The sequence below is a fragment of the Poromitra crassiceps genome (assembly GCF_964638095.1).
Source record: "Poromitra crassiceps genome assembly, chromosome: 4".
NCBI classification, from domain to species: Eukaryota; Metazoa; Chordata; class Actinopteri; order Beryciformes; family Melamphaidae; genus Poromitra; species Poromitra crassiceps.
Genome location: NC_139626.1, coordinates 51976100 through 51992534, shown reverse-complemented (window position 1 = coordinate 51992534; position 16435 = coordinate 51976100). Strand labels below are relative to the sequence as shown.

Here is a 16435-nt window from a genome sequence, read left to right as displayed (position 1 = left end):
CGGTGCCGCGTGTTTGATAGCCGTTGGTCTGAGCAGCAGATTTACGGCGTAAACATTAGCGGCTCTGTGCGAGTTTGAGATTCCGGGGCTAAATCCCCTCCGAATATTTCCCGTTACAGGAAGGCTGCTCCCGACATTCCTGCATTCGCCTCAGACAAACCCTATAAGGACCGGCCGTCAGACCAGCTCACCAGACCTCATACAATTAGTATTCATAGAGTTCAAATGTAACACAACTGTAAGATTCTGCGTTTCTCGTCAATGTAGATCGGCCATTAGAGTCAGAATGACTATTCACTGTGTTCAATAAATGCACCAGGATTTGTCAGAACATTGCTTGAGTCTCAAGTCTTGAGTCTCAAGTACCTAAGTCCAAAACAAAATGATGAAGTCCATGTCAATGTCAAATCTAAATGTGGAACAGCAAGATAAGTCTGAACAAATCAAGACTCCAGCATCAATTTAATATCTCAAAGAAAACGAAATATCTGGGACTTTTCAATGCAATATGGTTTTAATAGCGTAAAAACTTGGTAAGAGCAACATGAGTTTGATTTCTATAAACAGTTTCAACTTCAATAAATTCAATCGTTCAAAAAAAAATCATAAAACCGAATTTAAATTCAGTCGTCTGCTGGAACAAATCTCATCACTTTCAATCCAAGTAATTTACACAAACACAAGATCTCAAGTCAAGACTTTCAAAACCTTTTCAAGTCAGTCACCACAACCCAAATCGAGTCTGAAGTCTTCTCTTCATGCATCAAGTCAAGTCTCAAGCAATTAAAAGTGTGACTCCAGTCCCCACCTCACATCTGTCTCACGTCAGTCAATATAGGCCTACTATCAGCCAATCAGATCATCTGTCTCACGTCAGTCAATATAGTATCAGCCAATCAGATCATCTGTCTCACGTCAGTCAATATAGTATCAGCCAGTATTTCTGTAGGTTTGTCCACTTCTACATACACTCTTCCTCTCATAAACCTGAAACATTTTGTCTCATTTGTTTATATTTTTTCCAACCTTTATTTAAACAGGTAGATAAATGTTTTTTTTCTTTTTCAAAACACCCAGGGAAAGCCGCATCGATTACAATCAGAGGCAGACAAATGACCTGCAACATAAGAAATCCTCAAATAGACATTGAACATGCATCTGTGCCAATGCCACCATATTCCTTCTCTGTAAGACTCCCAGTCTTTCCACTTTTGACCCTTTTCCCTGCGCTGATTTCTTTCCATGTTGGATTTTGTGCCTGCATGCACGTGTATTTTTACCTCTGCGTATCAGTTTTGGCCTGAAGTCAGGCTAGATTTAGCCCTGACTGGAGAGGAGCCAGAGCCTCAGCCCTCTAGCTGCCTCTGAGCACAGACACACAGACTGCTGTGCACGGGTTTAAGGTTGGCTGCTGTTAAATCTACACATCATATTTTTTTTAATTTTTAATATCTGTCTCTATTCCCTCGGCTAACTTAAGTCGTCTCGGCCGTTATTCTTTTTCCTTTACTAAGGTTAAGAATTTTTCTGAATTTAAAAGCAAACAGATCTTGGCTGTCGGGATGAGAGATAAAAAAAAAAAAAAAAAAAAAAACGTTTCCAAAATCCAAACTTTTCAGACTTTGGTTTTAGTGTAATTTATTTTTTTCACCATGACCAGGACCATGTATTCCTTCCTTGCTGAACACCTGAATTAGAAAATTAGCGTTATGAGACATTTTCATGGAAAGTCCTATACGTTTTAGAACTGTATAACGAGGTCATTACACAGCCATGATCAAAGTCGAGGTTTTATGTGTGGGTTTTCCATGGCTCAAGCAGTATGTGATGTTAGCAATATATGTCTTGATATATTACGTCTGCTTCCTGTGACGACATGTCAAATCCTACAGAGTGATGCTACAGGTGCAGGAATGCACCAGAGTCAGAGCGCGGGGAGGTTCCACACCAAGATCTACGACGCTCGGAGAAAGATTTAGAGTGGACTCAGACGATCTTCTTATTCATGTCTGGAGCCGACAGTAGCAGACAGGTTGGGGAGGTGGGCCGTGCGGGTCACCGCTTCAGACCCGGCACCGTTGCCACAGGAGGAAAATGAACAAGAACTCTTCCCTCTCGTAAAACAACCACTTCATGCCATTGGGCAAGGCACAAAACCCCCAGTTGCTGCAGTAAAGCTGGACACCAAATACATGTATGTGTAACTGTGTGAATATGAAAGTCTTCTAATAGTTCATAAAATTATATATTATATATATATATATATATATATATATATATATATATATATATATATATATATATATATATATATACATATGTGTATATATACATGTATGTATGTATGTATGTATATATGACATATACTGTATACATATATATGTATGTGTATATATATATAACATGTATGTATGTATGTATGTATGTATGTATGTATGTATGCATGCATGTATGTATGCATGCATGTATATGTGTATATATGACATATATACATGTATAAATGCATACATACATACATACACACATACATACATACATACATAGGCCTACATACATACATACATACATACAAGTATATCACAAGTAATAATAATACATTGGACTTATATAGTGCTTTTCTAGGGACTCAAAGACGCTTTACATGAAACAAATAAACACAGTCGAACATAAACGTACACAGATAGAGAACAAATACAAATATAGGGGTTACAAAATGAAAGAGGATGGTGGAGGTGGAAGTCAGATATTGTAGGTTTAGAGGATCCTCTGTGTAAACATGGTACCGTTTGGTTAACAGTAATATGATATCACTGTTAACCAACCGGTACCATTACTAATATTCTTCTAAACTTAAGGCACCATACTTGTGTATGGGTAGGTATCTAATTTTGGATCCAAATTATGTAAGCAGCGCGTTCAGTTCCAGTCAGATTGACCATTCCCTTCCTTCGTGTGCCACTCCTCTGGGCTCCTAACAACACAGTAGGAGAACATTGTCAACGGTTGGTGTCTCTTTTCTGTAAATGATGCCGCATTCTTCCCATTCCCATCTTCTGACAACTCCAAATTCCAGACTGGTTCTGTAGGCCACATTCCAAAGGGATTTCTCTATCTCCACTGTCATTCCTCGGCGTTCTTCTCCTCCGTCTCCTCGTTTCATCTTCATCCTCTTGGCTCATCCTCCCGTCTCTTTGGGAGGTGGAAGGAATGTGTCAGGCCCTTTGCCCTCTCACGCTCTTGCTTTCCGCGAGGATTACCGGGAGATAGATGCTCTCTGTGAGAAGATAGATGCTCTCTGTGAGAAGATAGATAGATGTTCTCTGTGTGAAGATACATTACATAGATGTTCTCTGTGAGAAGATAGATGATCTCTATCTAGGATCTCTATCTAGATCTCTATCGTATAGGGGTACGGTGGCGCAGTCGGTAGCGCTGTCGCCTCACAGTTAGAAGGTCCTGAGTTCGATTCTCGCCTGGGACACTGTGGGCGCTGTGGTTGTGTTCCCCCCCATATCTTCAGTGCCTACTGCCCAGGTGGGTTATCTCGTCGAAAGGGCCTTTCTCTCTGTGTGGAGTTTGCATGTTCTCCCCGTGCTCCCCCCAGGGGGTTCCTCCGTATATAACCCCCCCACTATCGTCATCGTCATCCGACCAGTGACGACAACATCCGAAGTTGGTCCCCGGGTGCTGTACGAGAAAGCGACCACTGCTCCTGGCCTGCCCCTCGGAGGAAAGGACATGCCTGGATCAATCAATCAATCAATGCAGAGGACACTTTTCACCGGCCACCGTCAGCATGAGTGTGTTGTGGCCGCATGCATGTATTGTGGTGTTCGTGTGACAATAAAAGACGGGCTTGTCCGTTACGAGAGTTTTTTAGATAGATGTTCTCTGTGAGAAGATAGATAGATGTTCTCTGTGAGAAGATATATGTTCTCTGTGAGAAGATAGATAGATGCTCTGTAAAAAGATAGATAGATGTTCTCTGTGAGAAGATAGATGCTCTCTGTGTGAAGATAGATGCTCTCTGTGAGGGGACACATTTTATGCAAGCCCACATTCTCAGGCCCAATTTTTATGTTTTTCTCAAATTTTGGCCATTTGAAGCCAGATTTAGAGGAATATCACATTTTAAATTAACATTAGCATTAGACTGTTGTGATGTCATTGTTCAGTTTTAACTATCAAATTTGCTCCTTTTCTCATTCGGGTAAATACTGTATATTTATTTCAAGAGTTTGTCAATTATTTGTGCTGTTATGGTTATTAGTTTAGTGACTCACTTCTACACTGCTGCCACTTTTCTTGAAAAATAGCAAAATCTTGCTTCACCCAAAATGTTATTCACATAAAAAGACTATCCCCAATGCAAATTAATTTAGAGAACAAACCTGTTATTTTCTCATTTCAAGTAATAAGGGCTGCATTAAAAAATAACATACAGGGAGCTTTGGAAAAATTGGTCTGTGAGAAGGCCGAGGGGAGGGTTGCGGGGCTGAGTAAGAGATGTGATTGGGCCAGCCCAGACACAGAGGGGGAGAGCTGGGCCTAGTAAGGGATGTGATTGGGCCGGCCCAGTGTCACTCAGTATATTTCTACTGGGCCGGTCGCTGGAAGATGGGGCGGCCGCATGGTCCTAGTGGCTGCCATTTCTCATAACTTTCGTTTTTGGACTTCAAAAAGTGCAGTACCAATTACTCTTACAGATACTACTTCTTCTTCTTTTGTTATTCATTTTTTGTTAGGAATGAAAGAGTACCGAAATATTTTACTCAAGAAGAGGCACTGATGATTTAGGTTGGTGGTTCTCAAACCTTTTCACATCAAGGACCCCTAAAATGACACACACGAGACCACAGACCCCCAGTTAAGAAGATTTTGTCCCAGAGTCCCCATCTGATTAGATTTTTGTTTTTAGATGTTTATTACAGAAAGTGCATGATGAAACCCATGACCAAAACAGTCATACATTGTCATTGTGGACCCTGGACCCCCACTTTGAGAACCACTGGTTTAGGTAACATTTGCTCAAGTGGAAGTCAGAGTCCTTGTCTGGAATGCCAGCTAGGAAGCCGCTCACTAAAAAGTATATATCGGTAGTTACTTTTGAGGAAAAAATATGGATTTTGTGTATGCTCCAAAGATCTTATCCTCCAAAGATTTAACAACGAAATTCCTGGAAGTAAATGTAATGGGCCCTTATCAGTCCCAGATCTGGAGATGGATCATTTTTATTCAAAGCTACATTTGGAGTTATGGGACTGTTTTCCTCGAATAAATAAATACAACATCTCATTGTACTCACTTCTCTTGCCTAAGAATAACTTATTCAAGTGAGTAAAAGTAATTGGAAATCATCAGAAAAAAGCACGACTCTAAGAAATCTGCCTTCCACCTCTGGTGTTTGGCCGTTTGTCTACAACACATAATGGCATTAGTGCACTGAAACAGTAAACTTCACTGAGAAGTTAACCTCTGTCATCCACGCTCCTTGATGAACTCTAAAGTGCACGATGCTCAGGCTCCTTGATGAACTCTAAAGTGCACGATGCTCAGGCTCCTTGATGAACTCTAAAGTGCACGATGCTCAGGCTCCTTGATGAACTCTAAAGTGCACGATGCTCAGGCTCCTTGATGAACTCTAAAGTGCACGATGCTCAGGCTCCTTGACCTTGATGAACTCTAAAGTGCACGATGCTCAGGCTCCTTGATGAACTCTAAAGTGCACGATGCTCAGGCTCCTTGATGAACTCTAAAGTGCACGATGCTCAGGCTCCTTGATGAACTCTAAAGTGCACGATGCTCAGGCTCCTTGATGAACTCTAAAGTGCACGATGCTCAGGCTCCTTGATGAACTCTAAAGTGCACGATGCTCAGGCTCCTTGATGAACTCTAAAGTGCACGATGCTCAGGCTCCTTGATGAACTCTAAAGTGCACGATGCTCAGGCTCCTTGATGAACTCTAAAGTGCACGATGCTCAGGCTCCTTGTTGAACTCTAAAGTGCACGATGCTCAGGCTCCTTGATGAACTCTAAAGTGCACGATGCTCAGGCTCCTTGATGAACTCTAAAGTGCACGATGCTCAGGCTGTTTTCTTCCCTTCCTGAAAAGTCGACATTTTGGAGGTGCAAGCTTTTCACGAGACGGCAACAAAAGGCGAATCATTATTTGTCAATGCTATTTGACCCAGCTCGGTGATATAGAAAATGTAAATAACATTAGCCTCTTTATTCAGACAGTTAATATTTGAATACAGAGGTTTTCAAAGACGGAGGCAGACCTCCCCAGGCGGGCTCCAAACAGTTTCAGGGGAGGCTCAGTGAATGGAAGTGAAAAAAACATTACATTACAGTATCAACAAGAGGAGATCACATAGAAGAGCCTAAATGTGTGTGATTTGGTTAAAGAGATAGCTCAGAGATACAGTAGTTTTGGGTTTTACTTCGTTTCGAACTCAAGCTCTCACTAGTGCCTACTTCGCTGCGTACGCAGCATTATGGAAGACTGTCATTTTTGCTCCAAAAATTACTTTAAATTAAAACCTGACCACGCCCCTTTAGGTGACGTGGTGCCCCCCTGGGCTGACTGCTCGCCCCCGTGACTACGTCACGGCCAGTCACCCCAGGGGCCGTCACTCTTCGCTTCTTCCAGCCAGTGTGAGGACGTCGTTTTCTTAAGCTCCGCGGTTAGCTAGAAAGACAGCGCTCTTCAGAGTTTGGACAAATAGACTCGCTCCGGTTAATTTGCCCGCCTTCGAGAGGTTCGCGTGGACGAGATAAATCAGGATTCGGGGACCCGTTCCTGTTCTCTTCACCAGCGGCATCGGATCAAGTCATCCAAGCTAAGAGTATCTTCTTGCTAACTGTTGTTTTATAATACTGCCACTGCGCAGTGCTTGTATCACTGTCGCCGTACAGTGCACGTTTTAACGTTTCCCCGGCTGGGTTAACGTTGTTTGGCTCGAGCGCAAGACTCAGGTCTGCACTCATAACTTTTAGCTAGGTTTGCATACATGCAGAATAGCTTGTACCGTTAGCACTAGAACAACAGGCTAAATAGCACAGTTGTCACAGATAGCTAGATGCATTCGTGCGGTTGCTTCTGTTGCTAGGTACTTTAGGAACGCCGGCTTTAGAGCACGCGCGTTAGATAGTTAGCTAGTTTGCTCAGTGCAGCTAGCTTGGACTACCTTGTAGCACAGATAGCTAACGTGCACACGTGCAGTTAGTGTCTGTGTGCTAAGTATTCGCGCCAGCTACCTCTTGTAGGGCGCGCCTTAAGCGAGAGTAGTAATGCTCTTCAGTGAATTAGCTAGGTAGCTAGCTTGCCCCCGTGCAGCCAGTATCTAGCGATGTGTAGTACTCCAGCTCTTACGGTGCAGGCTTAGATTGCACGTTAACCCCGTTTTCCTGTTAGACACAGAGAGGGGGGAACAGCTAGGTGCTGTATTAGCTGTGAGGCTACGCTGGCCGATTACGACCGGCACAATGAATTTGAACAGGCGTTGCTGGGACCTACATGAATGTAGTGTAGCTTTTACTGGCGTCTGAGATTTTAGCTGGGCGATTCGCTAGCTAGTTGAGCTCGCCCCGCACCTTGTGTGGGCCGCTTCTCTCAGTACTTACGCCATCTTAGCCAGCTTGCTTGTCTGCTAAGTGTTTGCTTGCCTCGTGCAATTAGCATCTACTAGATTGCAACTCCCTCTGAGGAGTTTCTTCTGAGATTGACTAGCTTCGCGGGCCGCTGGCCTAATGCTCGCGGTCACGCTTGCTTCCCTGTGTTACTCAGGGTAGAGACGCGCTGCACCGGCCTGTGCGCAGGCTTGTGTTAGCGCACGCTTGTCTCTCAGTGCTTATGCTAGCTTAGCTAGTGGCTTCCACGTCTGTTCTCTCGGGTTAACAGGTTGTGGGTATTGGTGCCCCCCCTTCGGGATGGGCTATTGCCGCTTACGTTACCATTGCACGCGCACGTTCGCTAGCCTCCGGGTTGCTTACTGTTAGCATGTGCTTTTTGCTAGCTTGCTTAAGCGGTACTCCCGCTATTAGGGTGCGCCCTGCGGGAGCTTGCTATTATTGGTTAGCTTCCTGCTTCCTCTTGCTACTGAGCAGGGAAGGTCAGGGAGGGGATGGGCCGTGTGTAAAACTACTTGGCCGAGTATGAATCGGCACGTTAAGTGCGTGTTCGGCCTTGGGCACGAGCACGCTGCACAGGCGCCTTGAACCCTCGGTCTGGTCCGCAGCTAAGCTCTTGAGAGCTGGCCAAGGCCGCTCTCAAAGAAGTTTTAAAGCTAGCCTGCCTTGCATAGGTGCAGATAGCAATGTTAGTACTGTTTAGCACAGAACGATAGCATTTTGCAGATAGCTGGCGTGCACCCGTGTAGTTAGTATCTGTGTGCTAGTAAGTACATTGGGCGCGAGATACCTCCGCTACAATAGACATACTGCTCCTTGCTGGCGCTACGTGTCCAGCAGGGCTTACAGCTCGCCAAGGTCTGGGCTCAGTGCCAGCCTTTGGCTTGTAGCTCTAAGGACAAGCCCACCGCCCTTGGTGCCCAAGCCCCGGGGTGGTTGGGAGCTCTCCATGGGTCGCACTCCCTTGTTGGGGTGCCCCCTGCAAGTGCAGGGAGCCTGGCTGGGGGTACGGCGCACCTTGGTCCATGGCCACGGCCTGGCCTCGGTTGGCGGCGCCCAGGTCAAGCCCACCGGTTGGCTCACCAAGGCTGGGCTTAGTTCCAGCCTGCGGCTTGTAGCTTTAGACCCACCGTCCTCGGTGCCCAAGGCCTGAGTTCGGTCGGGAGCTCGCCCAGGGTCTCATACCCAGCATCAAGGCTCGCCTTGGTCCATGGCTACGGCCTGGCCTCGGCTAGAGGCTCCTAGGACAGCCCACCATCAATGGCGCCAACAGCTCATTGCTGGTCGGGAGCTCGTCTGGGGGCTGCACTGTCGGACAAGTCCACGTGCGTCTCGAGAGAGAACGTTACCTCCGCAGTCCCCCCAGCCTGCGAAAGGCGCACGGCAGGGGGGGGGGGGGTTACTTCGATACAACAGCGCGTCAGTAGGCGGAGCTTGCGTAAGAAGTTCTCCCCCAGCATGCACAGCTTCTACGGAACTGTCCATGCGGCGGGGGGGCGTAGCCTCTCACGTCCCGCCCCCCCATCAGGGCACCGGATCGAAAGGTCCCGGGGCCCAGCAATATGCTCATGACTATATTTCAGGGATCATTTCTATAGTTTCTAACTTGAGAAATGTGTTTCTAAAATGTTCAGTCTCGCTATCCATACTCTTCTGAGCGCGAAGCGGGCAGAGAGACTTGATTCAGTTCATATGCTCTCTGCTTTTGATGACCGTGCACTGTCTCCTTTGGGGACATTGAGGGAGAGAGTATGATCCGAGTGGTGGAACGGGTTCCGCTCCGTTGGCCACAAGAGACCATCTTGTCCAACAGGCTCGATGCCTGGGAGCATCTATGTTCCCCCGTCCCCATTACGGCGCACCCTCCACAGGGGATACGCGCTACAGTTTGCCCACCCACGTTCGACGGGACCCCCGATCTGGCCGTGGAGGAGGAGGCCATGGACGGCTCCATGCGTCCAAAATCGGACCTTCGGCGTCTCAACAAGACGCTGAGGAAGTCCCATCCCGAATGCTCTCTTCCCCGCCTGTTCAAGTTGAGACAGGGGGATTTCTTACTTCCAGGGATCTGGAAGGTGCGGTCTTCCATGTCCACATGGTCAGGAGACACAGGAAATACCTGAGGTTCTCCTTCCGGGGGAAGGCTTACGAGTTCTGTGGCTTGCCATTCGGCATGTCTTTGAGCCCGCGAACCCTCACGGTGTGCGTGACGACTCGAGGGTCTGTGCCGCGGAACATACCAAGGTGGTGACCGATCACCGGCAAACCTTAGGGTTTTTTGGTGAACTGGCAGAAGAGTTGCTTCGTCCCAGCGCAGGCGGCGACCTTCCTGGGGCTCGAGCTATACTTCCTGCGAGCCTTTCGCCAGAGCGACAGGCGCGCACGGTTCGGACAGCAAGCCAAGGACGTTAGGTCTGTGCCCTCGGTGTCAGTGCATCAGTGCACAGTAATGTTGGGCCTGATGGCCTCAGCACTGCATGTGCTCCCGCTAGGGAGGCTACACATGCTCTCGTGGTCCAAATATGGTTCTCAGGCTTCGCCTGGACTCGGCCGGGGACCGTCATCGCAGGGTTCCTCTGACAGGTCAGGCCTGGCAGGCGCTGGCTATATGGGCGGACCCCCGTTACCTCTCGAGAGGTACTCGGTGGGGCCCTGTCCCGCTCAGGATGGTAATTCGCACAGACGCCTCCCTCTGGGGAGGGGGTGCGATTTGCGGGCATTTTCGGCGAACGGCCGGTGGGAGGCTCAGGAGCTTCGCCACATAAACGTGCTAGAGCTGAAGGCGATTCGCCGGGCTCTGCCTCAGGACAAGCCCACCATCAATGGCGCCGTGGGCCCATTGTTGGTTGGGAGCTCTCTTGGGGACCGCACTGCCGGACAAGTCCGCGTGCGGCCAAACTCGAAAGAGAACGTTGCCTCCGCAGTCCCCCCGGCCTGCGGAGGTAACACTTCCAGCGGCTCACACATGGGCACCATGTGCTGATTCGCTCGGACAATAGGGCAGCGATCGCCCACCTGAACAAACAGGGCGGTGTGCGGTCGGGGGCGCTGAACCATAGCGGGGATTCACCTGTGGGTGTTTCCCGGTCTCCTTTCAGTGTCAGCGGTCTATCTGCCGGGACGGCGGAGTTACGACCGGCCTGCTGTCTCGAGGCAATCCCCGTTATACGGAGTGGTGCCTCCACCCTCGGGTGATGGAACAGGTTTGGGCCAGGGTTGGTCGCGCCTGCGTCGATCTCTCGCATCGCGGCGCGCGACACACTGCCCACTGTGGTTCTCGATCCAGGAGGACAGCCCCCGTTAGGTCATGACGCGCTAAAAGCGCACGCGTGGCCAAGGGAGGGGCTCTATGCGTTTCCCCCGACCCCTCCTGATCCGTCAGGTGTGGGACAGGGTGAGGGAACAGCGCCTCCGGCTCGTTTTAGTCTGTTTGGCACAGGCAGACATGGTTTGCGGACCTGGTCTCCCTGGCGCAAGATCCGCCCTGGGCATTGCCGGTACGGGCCGATCTCCTATCCCAGGCGGAGGGGGAGGTGTTCCACCCCTCCCCAGGCAGGTGGAAGCTAGCGGTCTGGCTCCTGAACCGGACCAGTTGCTAGCCCAGGGCTTGCCTGATAATGTGGGATGCACTATGCAGCAAGTAAGGGCGTGGATCCAGTGAACTGCAGTGTGCGACCAGTTCTCTGTTTCCTTCAGAGCCTGCTTGACGCGGGTCAGTCCCCGCAGTCGTTTAAGCTGTACGTAGCTGCGATTCTGCGTGCCATAGGGGAATTGAAGGGAGCCCCGTGGGGGCGTACCCTTTGGTCTTGCGCCTCATGAAAGGGGCGCGTAAACTGCGCCCGCCGTCGCGGTGCGTTTTTTCCCCCAAATCGGACCTGGTTACGGTGCTGGACGGGCTAACGGGTCATCCGTTTGAGTCCTTGGACTCCGCCGGTTTAAGGGTTCTGTCTTTAAAGACCGCGCTGCTGCTGGCCTTGTCGTCAGGAAAGAGAGTTGGTGACCTGATTGCCCTCTCGGTGCAGCAGGCCTGTGTGGTAATGATGGGCGCAGGGTTACGTTGCGACCTAACCCGGCTTACCAACCTAAGATTATTAATGTCAGCTTTAGGTCTATGGTCATGGACTTATCAGCATTCTGTCCCCCGCCGTTCAGTTAGAGACGGGCGAGGAGAGACGTTTGCTCATGCTGTGCCCCGTAAGGGCGCTCTCGGCCTATGTGGCCAGGACGCGTTCTTTACGCATTACAGATCAGCTGTTGGTTTGCTTTGGGCAAAGGGCCCAGGGCGGACCCCTTTCCAAGGATCGCTTATCACACTGGATAGTGGAGGCGATCGCGTTGGCATACTCTGCCGGGGGCAAGGTTCCCCAGGAGGGTATCAAGGCGCTTTCTACGCGAGGTGTTGCGACATCCTCTGCGTTGTTGCGCGGTGTGTCGGTGGAGGACATGTGTGCCGCGGCCTCATGGTCCTCTCATCACACTTTTGTCAGGTACTACAGTCTCGACGTGTCCGGTGCGCAGTTCGCGCACGCGGTGCTGTCGGTGGCAAGAAAGTAGTATCGTTGCCACTCTAATATGTCAGACGGTTAGGCATAAACGTTGCCATATGGCCGTGGTTCACCGGTGCCTTTCGGGTCGCCCTGTGGGGTGCTCCCGGCAGCAAGGTCGGTTGAATGGAGGCACTAGTGAGAGCTTGAGTTCGAAACGAAGTAAAACGTTAGGGTTGTGCTACAACCCAGGTTTTACGAGTGAGAACGAGAGCTCTCACTACCCAGCCTTGCTGCGTCGATGCGTCTCTGGGTGCGTCGGATCTCAGCTGGCTGGAAGAAATGAGTGGCGGCCCCTGGGGTGACTGGCCGTGACGTAGTCACGGGGGCGAGCAGTCAGCCCAGGGGGGCACCACGTCACCTAAAGGGGCGTGGTCAGGTTTTAATTTAAAGTAATTTTTGGAGCAAAAATGACAGTCTTCCATAATGCTGCGTACGCAGCGAAGTAGGCACTAGTGAGAGCTCTCGTTCTCACTCGTAAAACCTGGGTTGTAGCACAACCCTAACGTTTTTCCTACTTTCACAGAGTCCGAACAAATAAATGCCTTCAGACAGAATTATTTTCAATGTATTTGGTGTCGTCTGAAATATGTCAATATGAGGCTATTGACTCAATAGATGAGTGTATATGGGATCAAATAGCATAATCATGATCACATAGAAATCCAGGAATTGAATGAACTAATCAAGTAAACTAAGGGGGTTCGTGGGTTCTAAGCTTTTGTCTGATGGGAGGCCCACAGTCTCAGACTTTGAAAACCCCTGGTTTAATGTACTCACGTGCACTTTCATATAAAAATACATTTATACATCTATCTATCTATCTATCTATCTATCTATCTATCTATCTATCTATCTATCTATCTATCTAATATCTATCTATCTATCTATCTATCTATCTATCTATCTATCTATCTATCTATCTATCTATCTTATTATTATTATCTATAAAAGGGGAAAGTGGGTAATCTCTGTCTGTTCTGTTTCAGTTTTGTCCCGGAAGTGATGTCACCCAACTGGAAGTGATGTCACTTGACCCAAGTGTGCATTGTGACGTCACTGATGATGTCATAGGCATTGTGACATCATCAGTGATGTCATAAGAGCAATTGTGATGTCATCAGTGATGCGAAGTTGTGACATCATCAGTGATGTCACAAGAGCAGGTGAGCCCGCACAGCGGTCGAGCTGCATATGCGAGCTGCAGGGCGGGCGAGCCTAGGAGTGGAGCGTGCGAGATGCCTAGTCATACCTACATTTGCCCTACAGACATGACATCATACATATTCTACATGTCAAGCGCACATTGCTGATGAAATCCCTCAATTTATGGAGAAGCTTCTTTGGAAGACCAGTCAGCCATTGTGGAATGTCTGCTGAGACAGGGCTGAGACAGGCCCCACTTCCATTTTAACTCTTGAAAGCGCTTTGCGCTATCGATGTCTGAACTTCTCCGTTGTCCTTTTCCCATCATTTTTTGATCCATTAATACAGTTTCTCTATCTCTCCATCTATGTGTCTCTTGGCTGCCTGCCTCTTCTACCTGCCTGTCTATTTATCTATCTATCGCAGATTTATCTGACTATCATCAGCACCATCTCAGTGTCATGTTGGTCCACTCCTCTGCAGCTTTAGGAAAACCTGCCCCCGACCTCCTGGAATCCACGTTGCCAGGGGCCAACCTCCTCTGGAAAAACATCTGGGGGGAAATCAACCATAATCCATTGATTTACACCAATTAGATAATCCCAATACGACAAATTCTGGGTCAAACGCCCGCCTGGCCTCCTCCTCCTCCTCCTCCTCCTCCACTGTCTGTCTGTCTGTCTGTCTGTCTGTGAGGCCCAGGTGAGCGGGATCGCCTGTTGGCGGCAAGTAACGGGTTAGTGTCCCCCCCCCCCCCCCCCCCCCCACACACACACACACCTCCTTGTCTCTTCCCTTCACCCCCCTTCATCTCAGAGGGCTATATATTGGAGGTCGCGACTCCTCTACATCTCAGCATCACTTGCACTCACATACACACACACACACACACACACACACGAGGACAGACGAAGAGCAGACAGACAGGATGAGGTGGCTGCTGAAGCTGGTCGTGTTTCTGTTCTGTGTCCAGAGGGCAGAGGGCCACTGGCTGAGGTCACTGCTCGGTAAGTGGGGGGTCGTGACCTATGACCTTTTGTTGTCGTTTTTGCCTGATTTGAGAGTGGCGTGTTGAATAGTGTCGACACGTCGTCTTGTATTACTGTAAATAATCACTTTCTGCCTCTGAAAAGATATTAATTCTGTGTTACAGTGGAAATACCTGCATTTAATGTTTGTTTTTTGAATCATTGATGTCTGGATGTTAATGTTTTTTCCCCCGACTGCTGTCAATGAAGACTTTGAAGGGTTTGCTTTTGCGACTGCCCCTCTTGAGTCGGTGAGTCAGTTGGTGCGTGGGATTGTATAGAAGATAACTCTGTCGGTCTCTTCCAGATCAGAGACGAGAAGCAGCGTCTCCGAGCGGCTCTCCGGACGAAGACGAGAGAAGCGGAGAGGCGAACGGAAGGCGAACGGAAGGTTCTGGCTCCGTCCCGGCGCCGCTCCGGGCCCGCCGCTCCACTGCGGACTCGCACTGCGGCCTGCGCTCCGTCCTGCTGCAGGTTCGAGACCTGGGGCTGGGCTACGACTCGGACGAGACCGTCCTCTTCAGGTACTGCGGGGGGGCGTGCCCGCGCGCCCGCTCCAACCACGACCTCACCCTGGCCAGCCTGCTGGTCAGCGGGGCGCTGCCCCACCCGGCGCCCGGGGAGCCGCGGCGCCACAGCGCCCCCTGCTGCAGGCCCACCCACCACGACGACCTGGCCTTCCTCGACAGCTCCCACCGCTGGCACAAGGTGGACAAGCTGCTGGCCGCCGGCTGTAGCTGCGTGGGTTAGCGGGGCAGGCGGGGGGGCGCAGTGGAGGTGGGTGAACGCAATTACCCAGTTTACCCACCTCTTTGAAATGAGTTTACTCGTCTATTTTAAAATCAGCTGTATCAACCAATGAGGGGAAACAAGGTGGGCTAAAATACCCACCTTGGATAGTTTCTCAAACCTTTCACGTCAAGGACCCCTAAACAGACACAAATTAGACCACGGACCCCCATTTGATAAGATTGTGTCCCAGGGTCCCCCATCTGATACGATTTTTTGCTTTTAGATTAGTTTTATTATAGAAAGTGTATGAAACCCATAACCCAAATTACAGTGAAAATAAATGATTCCTCTTTTTGCCGGGGACCCCTCAAGGACCACCGGGGGCCCCCGGCCCACACTTTGAAAACCACCGGGTTAGGGGGCTGAACGTATGGAGGGGTGTGTGTGTGTGTCTAGGGGGGGTGGTGGAGGTGTGGAACTTTTGTTCAGTAATGATGAGAGACTTTGGGAGGAAGAGGGGAAACTGTGGGATACGTCTGCTAGCAGGGGTTCTCGTAATGTTTGGAAATGACGAATGACGAAATTTATTGCACAAAATTGTAATGAATTACAACTTTCTGAAATGATAGTAGTTAATTTAAGTCTGTGATTGCATGATGAACTTAATGTAATGCCCCCCCCCCCCCCCCAGAAGAAGAAAAAGAAAGAAAAAATATGTAGCATTATTATCGCTGCTGGATGAAAAGCCAAAGGTGAGAATCTCGTAACTCTCATGACTTTTGTTGATTTTCATGTTTTAACTTGATGAGAGGATGGGAAATTATTCAACTGATTGAATGAACTCTACACCGTACGGCCATTCTCAGTTACAAAATAATCTACATTTAGGACATGAGCTTTTCACCTGACAGCAGTCATATAGGATTTTGAACAATGTAAAGACTTTTTGTTTGTTTGTAAATATTGTTCAAATGTCAAACCGATATCGCCCGTTGCTGGATATCTGATGTTCTGGTAATGTGGTCTAGAAAGGCTAGAAGTGAACGTAGTAGACACGACGACACTACAAGAAACTACTTGACTTTGTTTTGTAAATAAGATCAAAAGAAATGTGTATTTAATTATTTAAAAAATCTTTAGTGCAATTTTGGGATTGCTAAGAGTGGATCACGTGTACGATGCTGCGTACAGACACCCTGGTTGAAAACAGCGCAGCTGAGTAAAGTTCTTCACAGTTCAACAAACGAAACCCTCAACGGTCCAACGACATTCAAAAGTGTATTTATGTACGATAAATTATTTATTTATTTGTTACCATTCCTTTGTCATTCTGATTAACTTATTTTGTAACAT

General features: G+C 48.6%; 1 protein-coding gene across 1 annotated transcript in view; it reads left to right on the top strand.

Moving 5' to 3' along the window:
* Window positions 1–15100, top strand: part of LOC310775051 (putative splicing factor YJU2B) — a gene marked incomplete at its 3' end in the record, with an annotated part of 28411 nt that extends 13311 nt beyond the window's left edge. Inside the window, exon 10 of the mRNA XM_083635144.1 lies at window positions 14658–15100. Coding sequence (XP_083491270.1) covers window positions 14658–15100 — 443 coding nt within the window. The remainder of the gene's footprint in view (window positions 1–14657) is intronic.
* Window positions 15101–16435: the final 1335 nt, after the last annotated feature.